Genomic DNA, 15,179 nt, shown 5'->3' with positions numbered 1-15,179 from the left:
TCTTTGTCGTCACACTTAGTATTAAATATCTTTTATCATCTAATTAAGAACAATTATGCTATAGATCATACCATGTAAATAAAGGGAATAAGACTTGGTTTATACTTTCTTATGTTGTCTTAAATATGCTATTATTATCACACAAATCACCAAATATATAAACAATTTAAAATAAATTAGTGTTAATATGGAGCCATTAAAAAAACCTTTGCTATCCTCTTTACATTTTGGTATGCTAGCTCTTAATTTCACATGTCCATGATAAAAGTGATCAAGTTTTTGCGTATGAATATTACTTCAACTTGTGTCACAAGAAATCGCTTCTCTTTTATTTTGGTAAAGCTAAGTCTTAAATATGCTTCCACATTTACACGTAACTGATATCATTATACGACAAGATGAAAACAGATCACCTTGCTACTAGTCTCGGATTACCAAATCTAGCTAAGACCAAATTATAGGTGTATCTGAGTCTTAAACTTGTGTGCCACTAGAAACCACATTTGTATATTTTATTAGTATAGTACAAATATTTCTAAATGGTTCCACATAGACACAAGTCCTCCATCACTCAATCAGCAAAAAGCTAGCGCAAAAGTGGAACAGTTTGAGAAATATTAAAACAAAGTGTCTTCCATTGTACTTAGTATGGCACGTTGAGCTACTAGAAGCCACTTTTGTGGTTTTACATACATGAATCTGTAAAAGTAAATTGAATCTTATAGACACGGCTCCTCGTGGTTAGTCTATGGAAGAGAGAGTAATGATGGTGATAGAAAACAGCAAAAGCTATATCCAAAAATAGATAAAGAATCTCTTAAGCGCGTTGGGCTAGTTACGTGAAGAAGTTGAGAAGTAAAGGAAAAAGCAGAGCAAAGTAAATCATATATTGGCTATAAAAAGGCTATAAAAACAGAGGGAAGGGTCACAACACAAATCATTACAAGAACAACAGATTAAATAGCAAATAATACTTATATATTCTTTCAAAAAAAATGGGGATCGTAGCATTCCAATGGGGAGAGGGAGAAAACCAACTGACGCTGCTGCAAAACAGAGACAATTGGGATTCATGGCAAGTTTCATTTATTCAACCTTTTCAGCTTTTTGTGCATCTATGCATTGTTTTGTTGATAAGTAATTATGATATGTTTATTTTTATTCGAGTGATTAAAAGGGAAACAAAACCGGCTACTTGGGATGAAAGTAACCAGATACTGAGTGTTCTGCCTGTGCATAGCTTTGGGACATGGTTTGGTATTTCTAAACAAGGCCGACTTGTTTTTCTTGTGAATCCACCAAAGCTCAACAATCTTAGTCCTGTGTTGCGTCCTGTTGATTTCTTACTGGTATGATTAATGTTTTCCTTTTCCTTTCTTGTTTGTTTAAACAATTTGGATCTCACTGGATTTGCTTTGATTACAGCGTGAAATGAGTCCATGGGACTTTGCAAGGGAATGGTCTGAAAAATCCAATCTTGCCAAAATCATGAACAGAGGGATGACTTATCACATAGTTGTGGCAGATATAAAGTCAAAATCAATGGTTTATATCTCCAAAGGGTCTGCAAAGGATTCACATGTCCATACGGAAGAGGTTGGTTTTGGTGTGCATACCCTTTCTTCTTCCGGACTCGATATCCAATTTCCCGAGGTAATTCTACAGAACAATCTTGTAACACATCAAGATGTTAGTATATTCAAATCAAACACTCTTTTTTTTGGTGTACATGCAGTATTTACATCGTCTGAAAACCTTTTCCTGTGAGATCATGAGTGACATTAAGGACAAAGAAGTAACACCAATGAAGGAGCTTGCTGAGAGGTTTACCATGTATGATCCATTTGAAACTGACAAAGGAGAATCTGAAGACATATTTGTAAGAGAATTTGACAACGTTGATCAACCCTTAATATAATCCACACCTACATCAATCTCTTTTCTTTTTACTCTTTCGTTGGATTCAGGGGAAAGATAGACAGTATGAAATAACGAGTACAATAGCATTGGCGGTGAAACGCAATAAGGAAGTCATGTTCCATGAGAGGTTTTGGGAGAACAGCAAATGGAACCCCAACGACTTCACTTTCAACATCACCTAGTTACAATGAACTTTGCTGAGTATTATTGTTGGTACTCTAATATATTTTTCACAACACTATATCTCAAACGTCTAAGAACATATAGTAGTTGGTTCACTTTATATTTTCCATCTATTCAATTCCATAGTTTCTCTTTCACTTTTATAATCCATGTATGCTTCTCAATTCCAGTGAGAACTTGTTAATTTTGAAACTTATACGAGCAAGATTATCACAAGAAGTTAAACCTTCACGCTAATCATGTTGTAACAATTGGTAGATTATACATATAACCAGACAGCATAATATTATCCAAATCGACAAACAACAGAGATTAGGCTCTAATTCAGAAGATTAAAAAGAAAACTTATTGCAGAACAAATAATTCTCGAAATTAAGCTCTTTAACTTTAAAAAACTTAAAAAAATTCCAGACCTCAAATTTCCATTACTTAAACTCATAAGTTGGCACAGGAGGAGCATCAAAGCTCTCCAAAATGTGAGTTTTGCTCTCTGAATGATGATCCTCTGTTTCCTTCTTCTTCTTAAACAAACTTCCAAACCAAGATCCCGAACTAGCCTCCGAACCAGCTTCCGAACCAGAAGCAGAAGAAGTCTCCAGTACCGGTACGGGCTGACCAAATATCTGACCCATATTCACACCATAAGGTAACGAAGAAGCTGCATGTTCCTCCATGAACTGCTCGTTCTGCATAGCACTCTGAACTTTGTTCAACATGATACCAGCTCCTTCTATGAGAGCCAAAAACACACCTCCGACTAAAGCAGATCTAGAAGACGCGCCTAAGCCTTGACGTAACGAGAGGAATCCTCCAGTGGCTGCACCAGATAAGATCGAGTTCCATGGATCTTCCTTTTGTCTTGCGTACACCATAGCGCAATCAAAGGTTGAGAAAAGACCACCCCACACGGCGAAGCTTCCTCCCACTAGCGGCCCGTTCATTCTTATAGCTTGAACGCCGCCGGAGAGACGAGCTCCGGCGGGTGAGTTGTAGATTCCTTTGATTAGGTGAAACGCTGATCCACCAACAGCACCCATCCCAAACGCACTTCCCAAATCATCGAGGATACGATCCGGACATGGCTCTCTCGATGATTCTGGAGTTCCCATCGATTTTCGATTTTGATCTACAAGTAAATTTTTAGGGTTTTAAGAAAATAACCCTTGAATACGAAATTAAGAATGAGGAAAAATTACATAAAGGGAAAAATATCTTGTTGTTCACGTTATTTGACGATGGTCAAAGCCCATTAAGGCCCATTTGTATATACGCTTTATCATAATAAAATATAAATAAAAATGCCACGTCATTTAAGAAGAACCTTATCTTTATTTTAAACGTGGACAAACATTCTCCACCTCACAATGCCATGTCACGACATAGTATCTAAAACCAACCAATCACAACGCGTCTTTATAGATAACTTGTTTTTATGGAGTTAGCTTTTAGAGCCATTCATTGTCCCATCTCACTTTCTCTCTTTCACCACATAAAAACTCATATACCTCTATCGAACCAAAGCTAAACACGACCAAATCTTATCACTCTAAAGAATCTTTATCATGGCCTCAGTAACCTCAGCCACCGTCGCAATCCCATCTTTCACCGGCCTTAAAGCCTCAACCATCAAATCCTCTGCCACCGTCAGAATCCAGACTGCTGCTGTTGCATCACCGAAGCTCACAGTGAAGTCATCTCTAAAGAACTTCGGAGTAGCGGCCGTGGCGGCTGTAGCTTCAATTTCTTTGGCCGGAAACGCCATGGCAATAGAAGTTCTCTTGGGAGGAGGAGATGGGGCGTTAGCTTTTATTCCCAACGACTTCTCTGTAGCGAAAGGAGAGAAGATTGTGTTCAAGAACAATGCTGGATTCCCACACAATGTTGTCTTCGATGAAGACGAGATCCCAAGTGGCGTCGATGTGGCCAAGATCTCGATGGACGAGCAAGATCTACTTAACGCTGCCGGGGAGACGTACGAGGTCGCTTTGACCGAGCCTGGGACTTACAGCTTCTACTGTGCGCCACACCAGGGTGCTGGTATGGTCGGCAAAGTCACCGTTAACTAAAATGAATTTGTGAGTAAGTGAGAGAGTCTCGGACTCAAGTAGAGGCTCTTCTTTCACATTCTTACATTATTACATAAAGTATTTTGTAATTCTAAAGAGTGTTGAATCGAATGGACCGTGATTGTTGTAATGTGACTGGTTCCATAAATGATTTTCTTGGTTTATAAATTATATGTAGTTTTGTGTCTCGCCCTAAAGTTTCTTACGAATCTGATTAATCAAGTAGAAAAGAAAAATGTTTGAATAAGCGCTTCGCATAGGGGTAATTAGTTTGATAATGTAATCTATTGAAAAATAAATAAAATGACTATGGTGCTAAATGGGTTATTGGTAAATAAGAGGGGAGATTATTTTGTGCAGATTGACCAAATTATCTTAATGTGTACTCTGTGGGTTGGGATACTGTGTATTCTTACAACGTTATGCGGCTATAGATAAAATAGTATGTTATTGGATGAATTACTAATCGCATATCATGAATAAAAATGTGCATGATAGCATGTTTTTAGATTAAACAGTGTGTTATATCAGTGTTTGCGGGCAAATTTGTAATCGACTAAGTAATTGAAAATGAAAGGTTAGTTATTGCATATTCCTTATTTTTGACAAATCGAGAGTTGTGGAGCCGGTTGATCTAATGATCACCATCACAATTTCAAGAATAATTTGAATAACATTTTCTCGAAAATTAAATTGAGACTAAACCTTTTTCAATCATATAAAAAGCTAGCTAACACAAGTTACAAAATGTAAGAATGTGTATAAAGTCCAGCATCTCAACTCTCCTCTTTCCTAACTATAATGACTAGTGAGGTCAATCATCAAAAAAAAAAATTAGTGGCCCATTATAAACCATCGTAGTGATTGGGCTTGTAAGCCCACTACCATGTACAATAAGTTTTCAAGGGAAAATAAAAACTAATAGTCTCTTAAATATATGAATTAATTACGGATTTTGCCCTTTTTTATAATGACATTTATGGATTTTGCCCTTTTTTGAATAGTTTGTGGATTTTGTCCTTTTTTAGGCTCCAAAAATATGATTTAACATGCGTTTCATTCGTTATGTTTGAGTTTAATCGGTTCCATTTGTTCTTAGGGTTTAGTATTTGGTATAATGTACGTATTTTTGCAAAAAAAAATCATAAATACGTACATTTTTAAGTGTTAAAAAATGGCAAAATCCGTAAACTATTAAAAAAAGAGCATTTTCATAAGTTTTTCAAAAAAAAAAAAGGCATTTTAGACAATAATCCCTAAATATATTGGTCTATAGAAATTTGTAGTTTCTACATGAATTCGGCCGAGTCGGTTAGTGTCTTGTGGCATTCTTAAAGAAAAAAGCAAAAGTTTATTAGGGTGGGAAAATACAAAAAGAGTAGCAGTTCAGACATCAGAGATCCAAAGGGTTAAAAAAGGGAAAGAGCATCTTTGAGGTGGTGATATGGTCTGATTAGAAGCCAAACAAGAAAGCGACAAAAGATGAACGAGCGAGTCATACTCATATGAGTCGACTTTTTTTTGTAAAACAATTCGAAAGTCTCTTTATAAAAAAGAAGCTTCCACGTGATTTTCCTTTCTCTGGTCGGTACTCGTCTCTCATGTCCATTCATCAATTGTCCATTTTTTTCCTTTCTTGTTTAGTCAATCATCATAGATCGGTTTTTACTTTTCTACTTTCCAATCTTTCAAAAAAAAAAAAAAAAAAATCCGACTTGCTAGTGTTTCTATGAAGATATTTTTGAATTTCAACTTAAAATAACAAGCTAGATAATTATCAGCTAAACGTATTTTTTAAAAAATAGTTTAGGTGTACTTTGTCAGAAAAAAATCAAACTTAATTTATACATTACAAAATATGAGACCACATTTAAATTAGACAAACAATGCAAAAATCACAAAGATAAAATAAATCCAACAAAAGTACAGTTTAATGAGAGAATGAGAGTTTTGATCCATAGCCTAAGAAAAGAAGTGGATTCTACGATCAATGGTGATACAGATTGATGTTGCGTTAAAAAAAAATCGTGAAAAGTCTATGTGGTTGGCCTCTAAATGTGGTAGATTGATGATTGTAGTAAGAATAACTTGCTGATGATAGTGGCTAGCTGTTGATGTTACAACCACGGTAGGTAGATCTAAAGTGCTGCATTGGCTAAAACGGATGGAGGAATTGGCATGATTCTTGATGCTAAGGCTTGTCAAATTGCTTATGATAAGTTTGAATCTGGACAAGTTTATGTGGAATGGTGCAATTATATAATATATGGCTCAATTATATTAAGTATATTTTTATTCGTTAAAAGTAAAAATAAGATTAATGTCTGAACATACGGTAAAAGCGCAAGGAAAGGTCACATTGCATAATCTAATTTTTTTTTTCAATTATTGTAATTTTACGAGAGAAGCAGATTGTATGTACTCTACTTCCATCCCGTGTTCAAAAAATCGCTAGGCGCTAGTCGGGCGGTGAAGGTGCGCCTAGCGCCTAGCAAAGAAATTGGAGATTATACGGAAATTAATCGGGGATTAGTTTTAGGGCTATTTAATGTTTTTAAAACATATTAATCCATTATAAATAAGAAATTTATATAATCTTGTTTTTAAAATTGCATTAAACACATGAAAACAAGAATTTAAGGTCAAACTTATGATTTTTATACAAACTATGAATATAAGTAAGACGTTTTGAATTTTAGATCAAAAAAAAAAATGTAAAAAAAAAAAAAAAAAATTGGGCTAGGCGCCGTCTAGGCGGGCTAGGCGGACAAAAATCGGATCACCGATTTTTTTAACCGATTTGGACAAAATCGCCGCGGTCTCCTCCCGATCAGCGCCTAGGCGGCCGATTTTTAGAACAAGGCTTCCACCACACGTGATTCCCTCAAAGACGGCCTTACTTAGAAATTTGGCGTTACGCACCCTCACTCTAGGGACCTCACTTTTCTCTCTATCCATTTCATTTATTATTGTGCTTAATTTTTTGGTAGAAGATTAGTATTGAAAATTCCTTTGGAGACTTTCCAATAAATGTCTTTTAATGCAAAATTATTTCCAAGCGTTTCTATTAAATATACTAGCTTGACCCTGGCCAAATATTTAAAGTCAAAAGAGAAAATCTGGCTCTCTTCTCATAAATATTATGAATGCAACAAATAGCATTTACAAATACTTTCTGTAAAAATTTCCATCCCCTTTTTTCCATTACTGTTGGGTAAATTTCTTTGGCATCACATTTGACAAAAGAAGAAGCAAAAATTCTAATTGGCAAGGTAAAAAATAAATAATCAAATGGTAGTAGAATCATTGTATTAAATTTTCTTTATTTCAATTTTATTGTTCTTTTTAATATTCCTAATTTGGCTTGTAATTGCCATTTATTTTTTTATCTAGGCATTTATTATTTTTGAAAAAGTCTGTTTTTGAACTGGGTTTCAATAGTCAAATATAGATTCTCTATAGATTAAAAACTCTTAAAACTTTTTGTCATAAATCAGGCAAGAAGTAAAAGAGGCTTAAAACTCTCTCTCTCTCTCTCTCTCTCTCTCTCCTCACTCTTAACGAAAAATGGACTCTCTAACACTCTTCTTCACCGGCGCTCTCGTCGCCGTCGGCATCTACTGGTTCCTCTGCGTCCTCGGTCCAGCAGAGCGAAAAGGCAAACGAGCCGTAGATCTCTCCGGCGGCTCAATCTCCGCCGAGAAAGTCCAAGACAACTACAAACAATACTGGTCTTTCTTCCGCCGTCCAAAAGAAATCGAAACCGCCGAGAAAGTTCCAGACTTCGTCGACACATTCTACAATCTCGTCACCGACATCTACGAGTGGGGATGGGGACAATCCTTCCACTTCTCACCATCAATCCCCGGAAAATCTCACAAAGACGCCACGCGCCTCCACGAAGAGATGGCCGTAGATCTGATCCAAGTGAAACCGGGTCAAAAGATCCTAGACGTCGGATGCGGCGTCGGCGGTCCGATGCGAGCGATTGCATCTCACTCGCGAGCTAACGTAGTTGGGATTACGATAAACGAGTATCAGGTGAACAGAGCGCGTCTCCACAATAAGAAAGCTGGACTCGACGCGCTTTGCGAGGTCGTGTGTGGTAACTTCCTCCAGATGCCGTTCGATGACAACAGTTTCGATGGTGCTTATTCGATCGAAGCCACGTGTCACGCACCGAAGTTAGAAGAAGTGTACGCAGAGATCTACAGGGTGTTGAAACCCGGATCTATGTATGTGTCCTACGAGTGGGTAACGACGGAGAAATTTAAGGCGGAGGATGATGAACACGTGGAGGTAATCCAAGGGATCGAGAGAGGAGATGCGTTACCTGGGCTTAGGGCTTACGTGGATATTGCTGAGACTGCTAAAAAGGTTGGGTTTGAGATAGTGAAGGAGAAGGATCTGGCGAGTCCACCGGCTAAGCCATGGTGGACTAGGCTTAAGATGGGTAGGCTTGCTTATTGGAGGAATCACATTGTGGTTCAGATTTTGTCTGCTGTTGGAGTTGCTCCTAAAGGAACTGTTGATGTTCATGAGATGTTGTTTAAGACTGCTGATTATTTGACCAGAGGAGGTGAAACCGGAATATTCTCTCCGATGCATATGATTCTCTGCAGAAAACCGGAATCTTCATCGCCGCCGCCGGAGGAGAGTTCTTGAAAAAGGTAGGAAAAAACACCTCCGGAGTATGGAGAATTGTCTCAATTTGTTTTTATTTTATTTTTAAGTTAAATGAACTTGGTTATTGTACTCTTTTTTGTGTTTAATTTTAATTTGGTTTGTGTTTTAAGAATTTCTAGTTTTTTTTTATTATTAATAAGAATCTTACTCTTGATTTATCCGCCGGAAGCGTAGAGCCGGCGATACATGGGGGATGATTAGTATTTTTAAGTGTGTTAAGATTTAAGATTAATTAACAAGTTACAAGTGTTGATTAGTAAATTAGAATGTACTTAGGTGTCGACAGCCTGTGTAAGGTGTACCTACTGACTGATGTGAGTGAGTGTCTGAATTTCAGTTATGGTCTGTGGGTTAAAAAACTAATTTTGGTTAATTAATTTAAAGAAAATCAGTGTCGCGAGTCGCGACAAGAAATAAAAAGAAGCTTTTTAGGTTTGTCGCACGGAGTTGGTGGTGGGAGAGTGCAGTGGAGACGCATGCGTGGTTATTTTGAATTATTGCTACGTATTATATAGAGAATTATAAAAGTCTGATGCGTTTTGGTTTAGTTGTTTTCTAATTCACGTGATTCTTTCCTAGTTACGATTGGATCCGATAAAAATATCACAAAACATTTATTTCTCCTCTTTTGTATCTTCCAATTTTGGCCAACTCAGTGCATAGATAGATATAGTGTCTGACTCATTTTTTTGAGTGTCATGATCTGATTCCAGATCGTGATGATTCACATTGAAAATGACAGGGGGAGATTTAGAAAAAAAGTTTCAAATATCAGTGTCTTATCTGATAGGTCCTTTGTGGTATGATCTGGATTTTGACAATGATATTTCGAAATGAAATCACAATTCCTTAATTTTGATGGAGATGCATATAGAAAAAGAGTTACTACTATATTGTTGGATGTAGGGTTATTAGCTAGTACTAATAGATTCAGGATTCGTCATTATGAAAAGTGTGTATAACTTCACTTACATACTATGTGAAGCAAAAAAAAAAACTAAGCAAACAATTAATCAACACATAGCCAATTCAACTGTCTCTAGATCTCGTTCTACGGCAGAAGCAGAATATTAATAGAAAGAATACAGTATCAACTGCCTCACTTTATATATATCTTGTCGTCTACATCTGTCTATCTGGCCACCAATCCGGTCAACATCAACAAACTAAGCATATCGAGTTTGGCATACACTTTTTTTTTTTAGTTTGGCATACACTTTTTTTGAGAAACATCTGCAATCGGGCAAGTCAGCTATTGTCTCTTCAAAATGATATAAGGTTTCATGATTTTTGGAAATAAAAATAAATGTATGTTTTGAACTTGCAAGTTTAGCATACAATTAAAATCACAAAAAATTATGGAACTAATACATGTACATGAGAGAAGGCTAGTCTGATGAGAGTGATAACACATGCCTTCTGTGATAAGTGTCACATACGTTTAGGGTACAAAGGAAGACAAACTACACCATTGATCATTAGTTTATGTCTTTTCATCTCTCAAATATATGCAAACAAAATTCCACCATTATACATAAGTATTGATTCTTGAATTTAATTTCCGATATACTCATCGAATGTAAAGAAAATGAGATAACAAAGATATATCTAAAATAATTGAATATTTCATATGAAAAAACTTTCATGTTCCTCTGTTTTTTTTTTTTTTTTTCCCTGCAGCCATTTTAACGACAAACAAATTGAGCAATTCATAATTCCTCTATTATTATTTTTTCTTAAGACAAATGGGATTCATGATCAAAAGTGTGTTGTTAAAAATACATATTAGCTTCCCAGAGCATATTAAACTACAAATTAGCGGGGAAAAAAATACTAAAAACTGACATTTTGCTAAATTGCATTTAAATATTTTAAGACATATTATCAAATTTATAAAATCATTAATCAATTAGTTTTAACTAGTGTTCTAAAAAGCGGTCTAGGCGGTCGCCTAGGCCCCGACTAGGCGCTAGGCTCTCATTCGACGCCTAGATAACCGCCTTGACCGCCTAAAATTACATAGATCTTGTTTAATGTATTTTTTCAATTTCAATTAGAGTTTTATATATATATATATATATATATATATAGTTATAAATATTCATATATTGTTTAATATAAATATAAATAAATATTTTATCTAGTTTTTGTTTATAATTTCATAATTTTTAGTTTTATATTAATATTTTATATAACTTTTATATATAATATCATATTTATAATGTTGTATTATGTTATAAACGTCTAAACCGCCTAAAAAATCGTCTAGGCCCCGATTAGGCGTTCTAGGCGCTAGGCACTGAGTCACCGCCCGCTTAGCGCCTAGCGCTTTCTTGAACACTGGTTTTAAGTTTTTAACACGTTACTTGATATCTATTTATATTCCATCAAAATAATGGAAAAATAACTTAGAATAAAACTTTAATATGTAATCGTTGAACGGATCCCACATCGGTTAAGTTAAGAATCAAAAGGCTAAGCCAAACTTTTGTTTCAGACAAAGGAGTCCCACATCGCTTGAGAAACAGAAGGGTAAGCAAAATCTTCTTTTATAAATAAAGGTGTCTCTACGCCAAAACGAGGTTTGCATAGTTTCTCTCTTTCTTCAGACTATCGATGTCTTTGATTGAAAACTCTTGTCTAGAACCAGAATCCAAAAGGGCAATATTAAACTGCGGTCACTTCTTCGTCCGTTACGGAATCTGCTGTAACTGCAGATCGAAGGTAGATAGAGAGTACGGGCGAGCATTCGACTATCTCGTCCATGGTTTACAATTAAGCCACAAAGCCGTTGCGGTTACAAAGAGCCTTACTACACAGTTGGCTTGTCTTAACGAGAGAAAGCTTCATGTAGTCCTTGACTTGGACCACACGCTTCTCCATTCTGTTATGGTTTCACGGCTTTCTGAAGGAGAGAAGTATCTGTTGAGAGAATCAGATTTAAGGGAAGATCTTTGGACACTCGACAGAGAGATGTTGATTAAACTTCGACCTTTTGTTCACGAGTTTCTGAATGAAGCCAACGAGTTTTTCTCCATGTATGTCTACACGATGGGGAATCGTGACTACGCTCAGGCTGTGTTGAAGTTGATTGATCCGAAGAAAGTATACTTTGGGGATAGGGTCATAACCAGAGACGAGAGTGGTTTTTCGAAGACGCTTGATCTTGTGTTGGCTGATGAGTGTGGGGTTGTGATTGTGGATGACACTCGGCATGTTTGGCCTGATCATGAGAGGAATCTGCTGCAGATCACCAAGTACAGTTACTTCAGAGATTATAATCAGGAGGATTCAAAATCTTACGCAGAGGAGAAGAGAGACGAGAGTAGGAGCCAGGGATCATTAGCGAATGTTTTGAAAGTTCTCAAAAAAATTCACCAAGAATTCTTCAGCGGCGGAATTGAGAAATTAGATTCAAAGGACGTAAGGCTGTTGCTACAGGAACAACACATAGCAATTTAAATCAATATTTGCTCCCAAAACCTAAGCCACCATAAACAAATTTCCCCTTTTATATCAGGACGGTAACAAGCATTAGAAGGTTAAATTTTACGAGTTCCAATTAATGGAGTTAGATACTAGCATAGGTACTGGAAGTGGAACCTTACGTATTCATCGTCGGAGGAACATTGCTTGGTTTGCATTTGATAGATGACGAAGACTTAATTATGCGCCGGGGGTTCCAGTACGTAAGGAATCTGGTAAAATGTGGCAGACGCTAGTTAGAAATACATTTACTGTTAAAGTCTTGACGTATATATGTTATGCAAACATAAGTAGAGTAATACTTGTGTAATAGTGGTTGAGAAAATTTTAAAAAGTTGTGTTTAATATATCATCTTGCGTCTCATCAAAGAAAAGACTGAACTTATTACATTAATATTTTGTTTTGCTAATGATATTTGTGAAAATTCTCCAATATATAGACTATATAAACGACTAGGATTTGATGATTCTAATTCTAACGTATCCCTCAAGGGGTTAAGGCAATAATTAATAGAGAGTACAATAGATGTCAAGTTTGATCAAATGTTATATAGGAGGTGGTGGGGAGTGACATCCCCTTGGCTTTTTAGTTATGTTGTTGTTCTCATTGTCTTCTTCCACAAGTGAATTTGAGAACTCATAGGACAAGACTTTGATCCATAACCTTTCTGATCATCTTGACCACCAAAAACCTTAATGAACATTGTCAAAGTATGGTCTTTTTAATTGTGTCCGGTTTTGTTATGTGTCTAGAGATGGAGAGGTAAGAGAGTGTGTATATAGATATCATCTGCAATCGCTAACTAGTTGTGGTAACATATGTAGATGTTTCGCTTCAAAACTCGGAATCATATGCCTCTGGATATATTTCAGATCCCCCGTCATCACATCCAGACAAAAAATGCTATTTATAAAAGTCTAGACCAAAGACAAAAAAACGTTTTGATCTATTCACACTTTGAATTATTTATGTCTTTAATTTCTGTCTATTCACAAAACTCAGACTTAGTATTACGTAGTAACGTGTCATCGTGGCAGACACGAAATTCCGACACATAAAGCAAATATACATTGAAAAGCAACGAAGAAAATTCAAGCAGTAGCTTTTTACTTCATTACTTGAAGTCGTTTTGGTCGATCCATGGTTCTTCTCCTCCACAAATTAACTTCACTTTTTGGTTTCGGACATAAACTCAAACCCTCTAGCTGAGTCAGAGGCATACTCACAGAGCATGGAATCGTTACTTCTTCTTCGTCACCGGAATAGAAACCTCTGCGATGATCCGACTGTGACTGCTCACGTTTCATCTGGACCGTCCAATCGAATCCACCGAGAGCTTCTCTACTGCTCGCGAATTTCTTCATTTTACCCAATGAAGGCGCTGCCGTGACCGCTTCAACCGCCGCGACCGGATGTTCTCTCGCTGCGGCGGTGGAGTTGGATTTTCCCGACGGATAACTTCTCGTTGAGAAGAGACGCTTTAGTTTCGAAAAGCTTCCATTGTCTTCTTCTCTAATAACACAAGATGATAAAGACGACGCCGCTTTGAGATTCTTAGGTGCTTTGATTTTCGTCTCCGGACATTTAGGTTTAGCCAGTTTGACCTGACCGATGCAGGAGACTTTAGGCGAAGTGGGTTCGGCAAAAACGGCTTCGTTTTTGGTACTTCTCCTAACTCTAGCCGCCGTTGGAACCAACGGACTAGAGAAGAAATATCCTCTGTTCGCCGTCGAAGTCGTACGGTACTGATGAAAATCTCTCCCTGGACTAAACGGCGCCGCACTGTGACCAATTGACAACGCTCTTTGAAGCATTTTCGAGAACTTCGCGGACTTGTTGTTGTTTGAAGCTTTTTCCATTTATTCTTAAAAAGTTAAACAGAGATTCTTGGTTTTATATCGTCTGTTGTGTCTGAAACTTCTGAGAAAGCGAGGGAGGATAAAAGAAGAACAAGATTGAAATTGTCAACGGTGATGACGTCATGGAGAAAGTTTTGGTCAAAGCTGAGCTAAACCGGAGAAGGCTTATGTCATTATCAGACAATTTGGACTTTAACCGGAGAAAACATTTATGTCTTATAGACGTATACGGCCGACTTTGTCCCGGTTTAGAAAATTTAATGGTGAAGTGTACTTATGTTTGGTTTACAATTTTCCTTATTGTTTAGGTTTGTCTTCGTCTTTTACGCGGATTAGTTTAATTGTTTATTTGACTTTTAGTCCCACATGTGTTGTGCTTGGACAATAGATTATACTCATTATTAAGCCACCTGATTTATATGCTTAATTGTGTGGGATTAATTTATCATAATAATTAGTCCATGAACAGCTGGTAAACCGATAATTAATTGGATTGAAAGCGACGTATAAAGTGAACACTTGTCCTTTTGGCTTTTGGTCAATAAACGACAAAGTGTGTAATGATATAATAGGTCACATAACATATCGTCCGTCGATACTCAATACCATTAACAATTTTATTACATTTTGACATTGAACGTTGAGAACTACTTCTTCTTTTTAGTCTTCCCTTGTTAAATGCTGTTTTACATTTTTCTTTCCTTATTTCATGACAAACCATTGTATATGTACACACACATTAAAGCGAAAGATTCATTTTCAATTTTGTCTAAAATTCAAACAAATAGTTTTAAAATTCAAACAAATAGTTTTTCCTTACTTTCTCTATTTTACAAAAAAAAATCTAGAAGATGTATGGGACAAATTATGAAGAGAAGTTAAAGTATGGAAGTTGAAACATAACTTCAGCCAAATTTATCCTTTGTTTCAAAAAATTATGATATAACACACATGATGCAAGTATAACAACATAGTAGA

The 15,179-nt window shown here is 36.4% G+C and overlaps 6 protein-coding genes across 6 annotated transcripts; 4 read left to right on the top strand and 2 right to left on the bottom strand.

Moving 5' to 3' along the window:
- Positions 1-995: 995 nt before the first annotated feature.
- LOC9326443 lies at positions 996-2,102 on the top strand. The gene is made up of 5 exons (XM_021014190.1): positions 996-1,075; positions 1,178-1,349; positions 1,426-1,653; positions 1,736-1,879; positions 1,968-2,102. The coding sequence occupies exons 1-5, from the start codon at positions 996-998 to the stop codon at positions 2,100-2,102; spliced, it is 759 nt and encodes a 252-aa protein (XP_020869849.1).
- Positions 2,103-2,330: 228 nt separating this feature from the next.
- Positions 2,331-3,359, bottom strand: LOC9329161 (mitochondrial import inner membrane translocase subunit TIM17-1). The gene has a single exon (XM_021011379.1). It carries the CDS (start codon positions 3,210-3,212, stop codon positions 2,529-2,531), a length of 684 nt encoding a protein of 227 aa, XP_020867038.1. The 5' UTR covers positions 3,213-3,359; the 3' UTR covers positions 2,331-2,528.
- A 204-nt stretch (positions 3,360-3,563) lies between these two features.
- Positions 3,564-4,358, top strand: LOC9326442 (plastocyanin major isoform, chloroplastic). The gene has a single exon (XM_021011380.1). The coding sequence runs from the start codon at positions 3,666-3,668 to the stop codon at positions 4,167-4,169; it is 504 nt and encodes a 167-aa protein (XP_020867039.1). The 5' UTR covers positions 3,564-3,665; the 3' UTR covers positions 4,170-4,358.
- A 3,205-nt stretch (positions 4,359-7,563) lies between these two features.
- On the top strand, positions 7,564-9,116 carry LOC9329159 (24-methylenesterol C-methyltransferase 2). Its single transcript, XM_021012996.1, has one exon. The coding sequence runs from the start codon at positions 7,737-7,739 to the stop codon at positions 8,832-8,834; it is 1,098 nt and encodes a 365-aa protein (XP_020868655.1). The 5' UTR covers positions 7,564-7,736; the 3' UTR covers positions 8,835-9,116.
- A 2,199-nt stretch (positions 9,117-11,315) lies between these two features.
- On the top strand, positions 11,316-12,617 carry LOC9326441 (RNA polymerase II C-terminal domain phosphatase-like 4). The gene has a single exon (XM_021014536.1). It carries the CDS (start codon positions 11,472-11,474, stop codon positions 12,315-12,317), a length of 846 nt encoding a protein of 281 aa, XP_020870195.1. The 5' UTR covers positions 11,316-11,471; the 3' UTR covers positions 12,318-12,617.
- Positions 12,618-13,269: 652 nt separating this feature from the next.
- LOC9326440 (uncharacterized protein At1g76070) lies at positions 13,270-14,543 on the bottom strand. The gene has a single exon (XM_021013463.1). The coding sequence runs from the start codon at positions 14,199-14,201 to the stop codon at positions 13,449-13,451; it is 753 nt and encodes a 250-aa protein (XP_020869122.1). The 5' UTR covers positions 14,202-14,543; the 3' UTR covers positions 13,270-13,448.
- Positions 14,544-15,179: the final 636 nt, after the last annotated feature.

This window comes from Arabidopsis lyrata, assembly GCF_000004255.2.
Source record: "Arabidopsis lyrata subsp. lyrata unplaced genomic scaffold ARALYscaffold_1, whole genome shotgun sequence".
Lineage (NCBI taxonomy): Eukaryota > Viridiplantae > Streptophyta > Magnoliopsida > Brassicales > Brassicaceae > Arabidopsis > Arabidopsis lyrata.
The sequence above is the reverse complement of the archived record's forward strand: the minus strand, read 5'-3'. Positions and strand labels throughout refer to the sequence as shown.

Coding starts and splice junctions, on each gene's coding strand:
- LOC9329159 (XM_021012996.1), top strand. CDS start 7,737: ATGGACTCTCTAACACTCTTCTTCACCGGCGCTCTCGTCGCCGTCGGC.
- LOC9326441 (XM_021014536.1), top strand. CDS start 11,472: ATGTCTTTGATTGAAAACTCTTGTCTAGAACCAGAATCCAAAAGGGCA.
- LOC9326440 (XM_021013463.1), bottom strand. CDS start 14,201: ATGGAAAAAGCTTCAAACAACAACAAGTCCGCGAAGTTCTCGAAAATG.
- LOC9329161 (XM_021011379.1), bottom strand. CDS start 3,212: ATGGGAACTCCAGAATCATCGAGAGAGCCATGTCCGGATCGTATCCTC.
- LOC9326442 (XM_021011380.1), top strand. CDS start 3,666: ATGGCCTCAGTAACCTCAGCCACCGTCGCAATCCCATCTTTCACCGGC.
- LOC9326443 (XM_021014190.1), top strand. CDS start 996: ATGGGGATCGTAGCATTCCAATGGGGAGAGGGAGAAAACCAACTGACG. Junction 1,076..1,177: donor AGAGACAATTGGGATTCATG/GCAAGTTTCATT, acceptor AGTGATTAAAAG/GGAAACAAAACCGGCTACTT. Junction 1,654..1,735: donor TCGATATCCAATTTCCCGAG/GTAATTCTACAG, acceptor GTGTACATGCAG/TATTTACATCGTCTGAAAAC.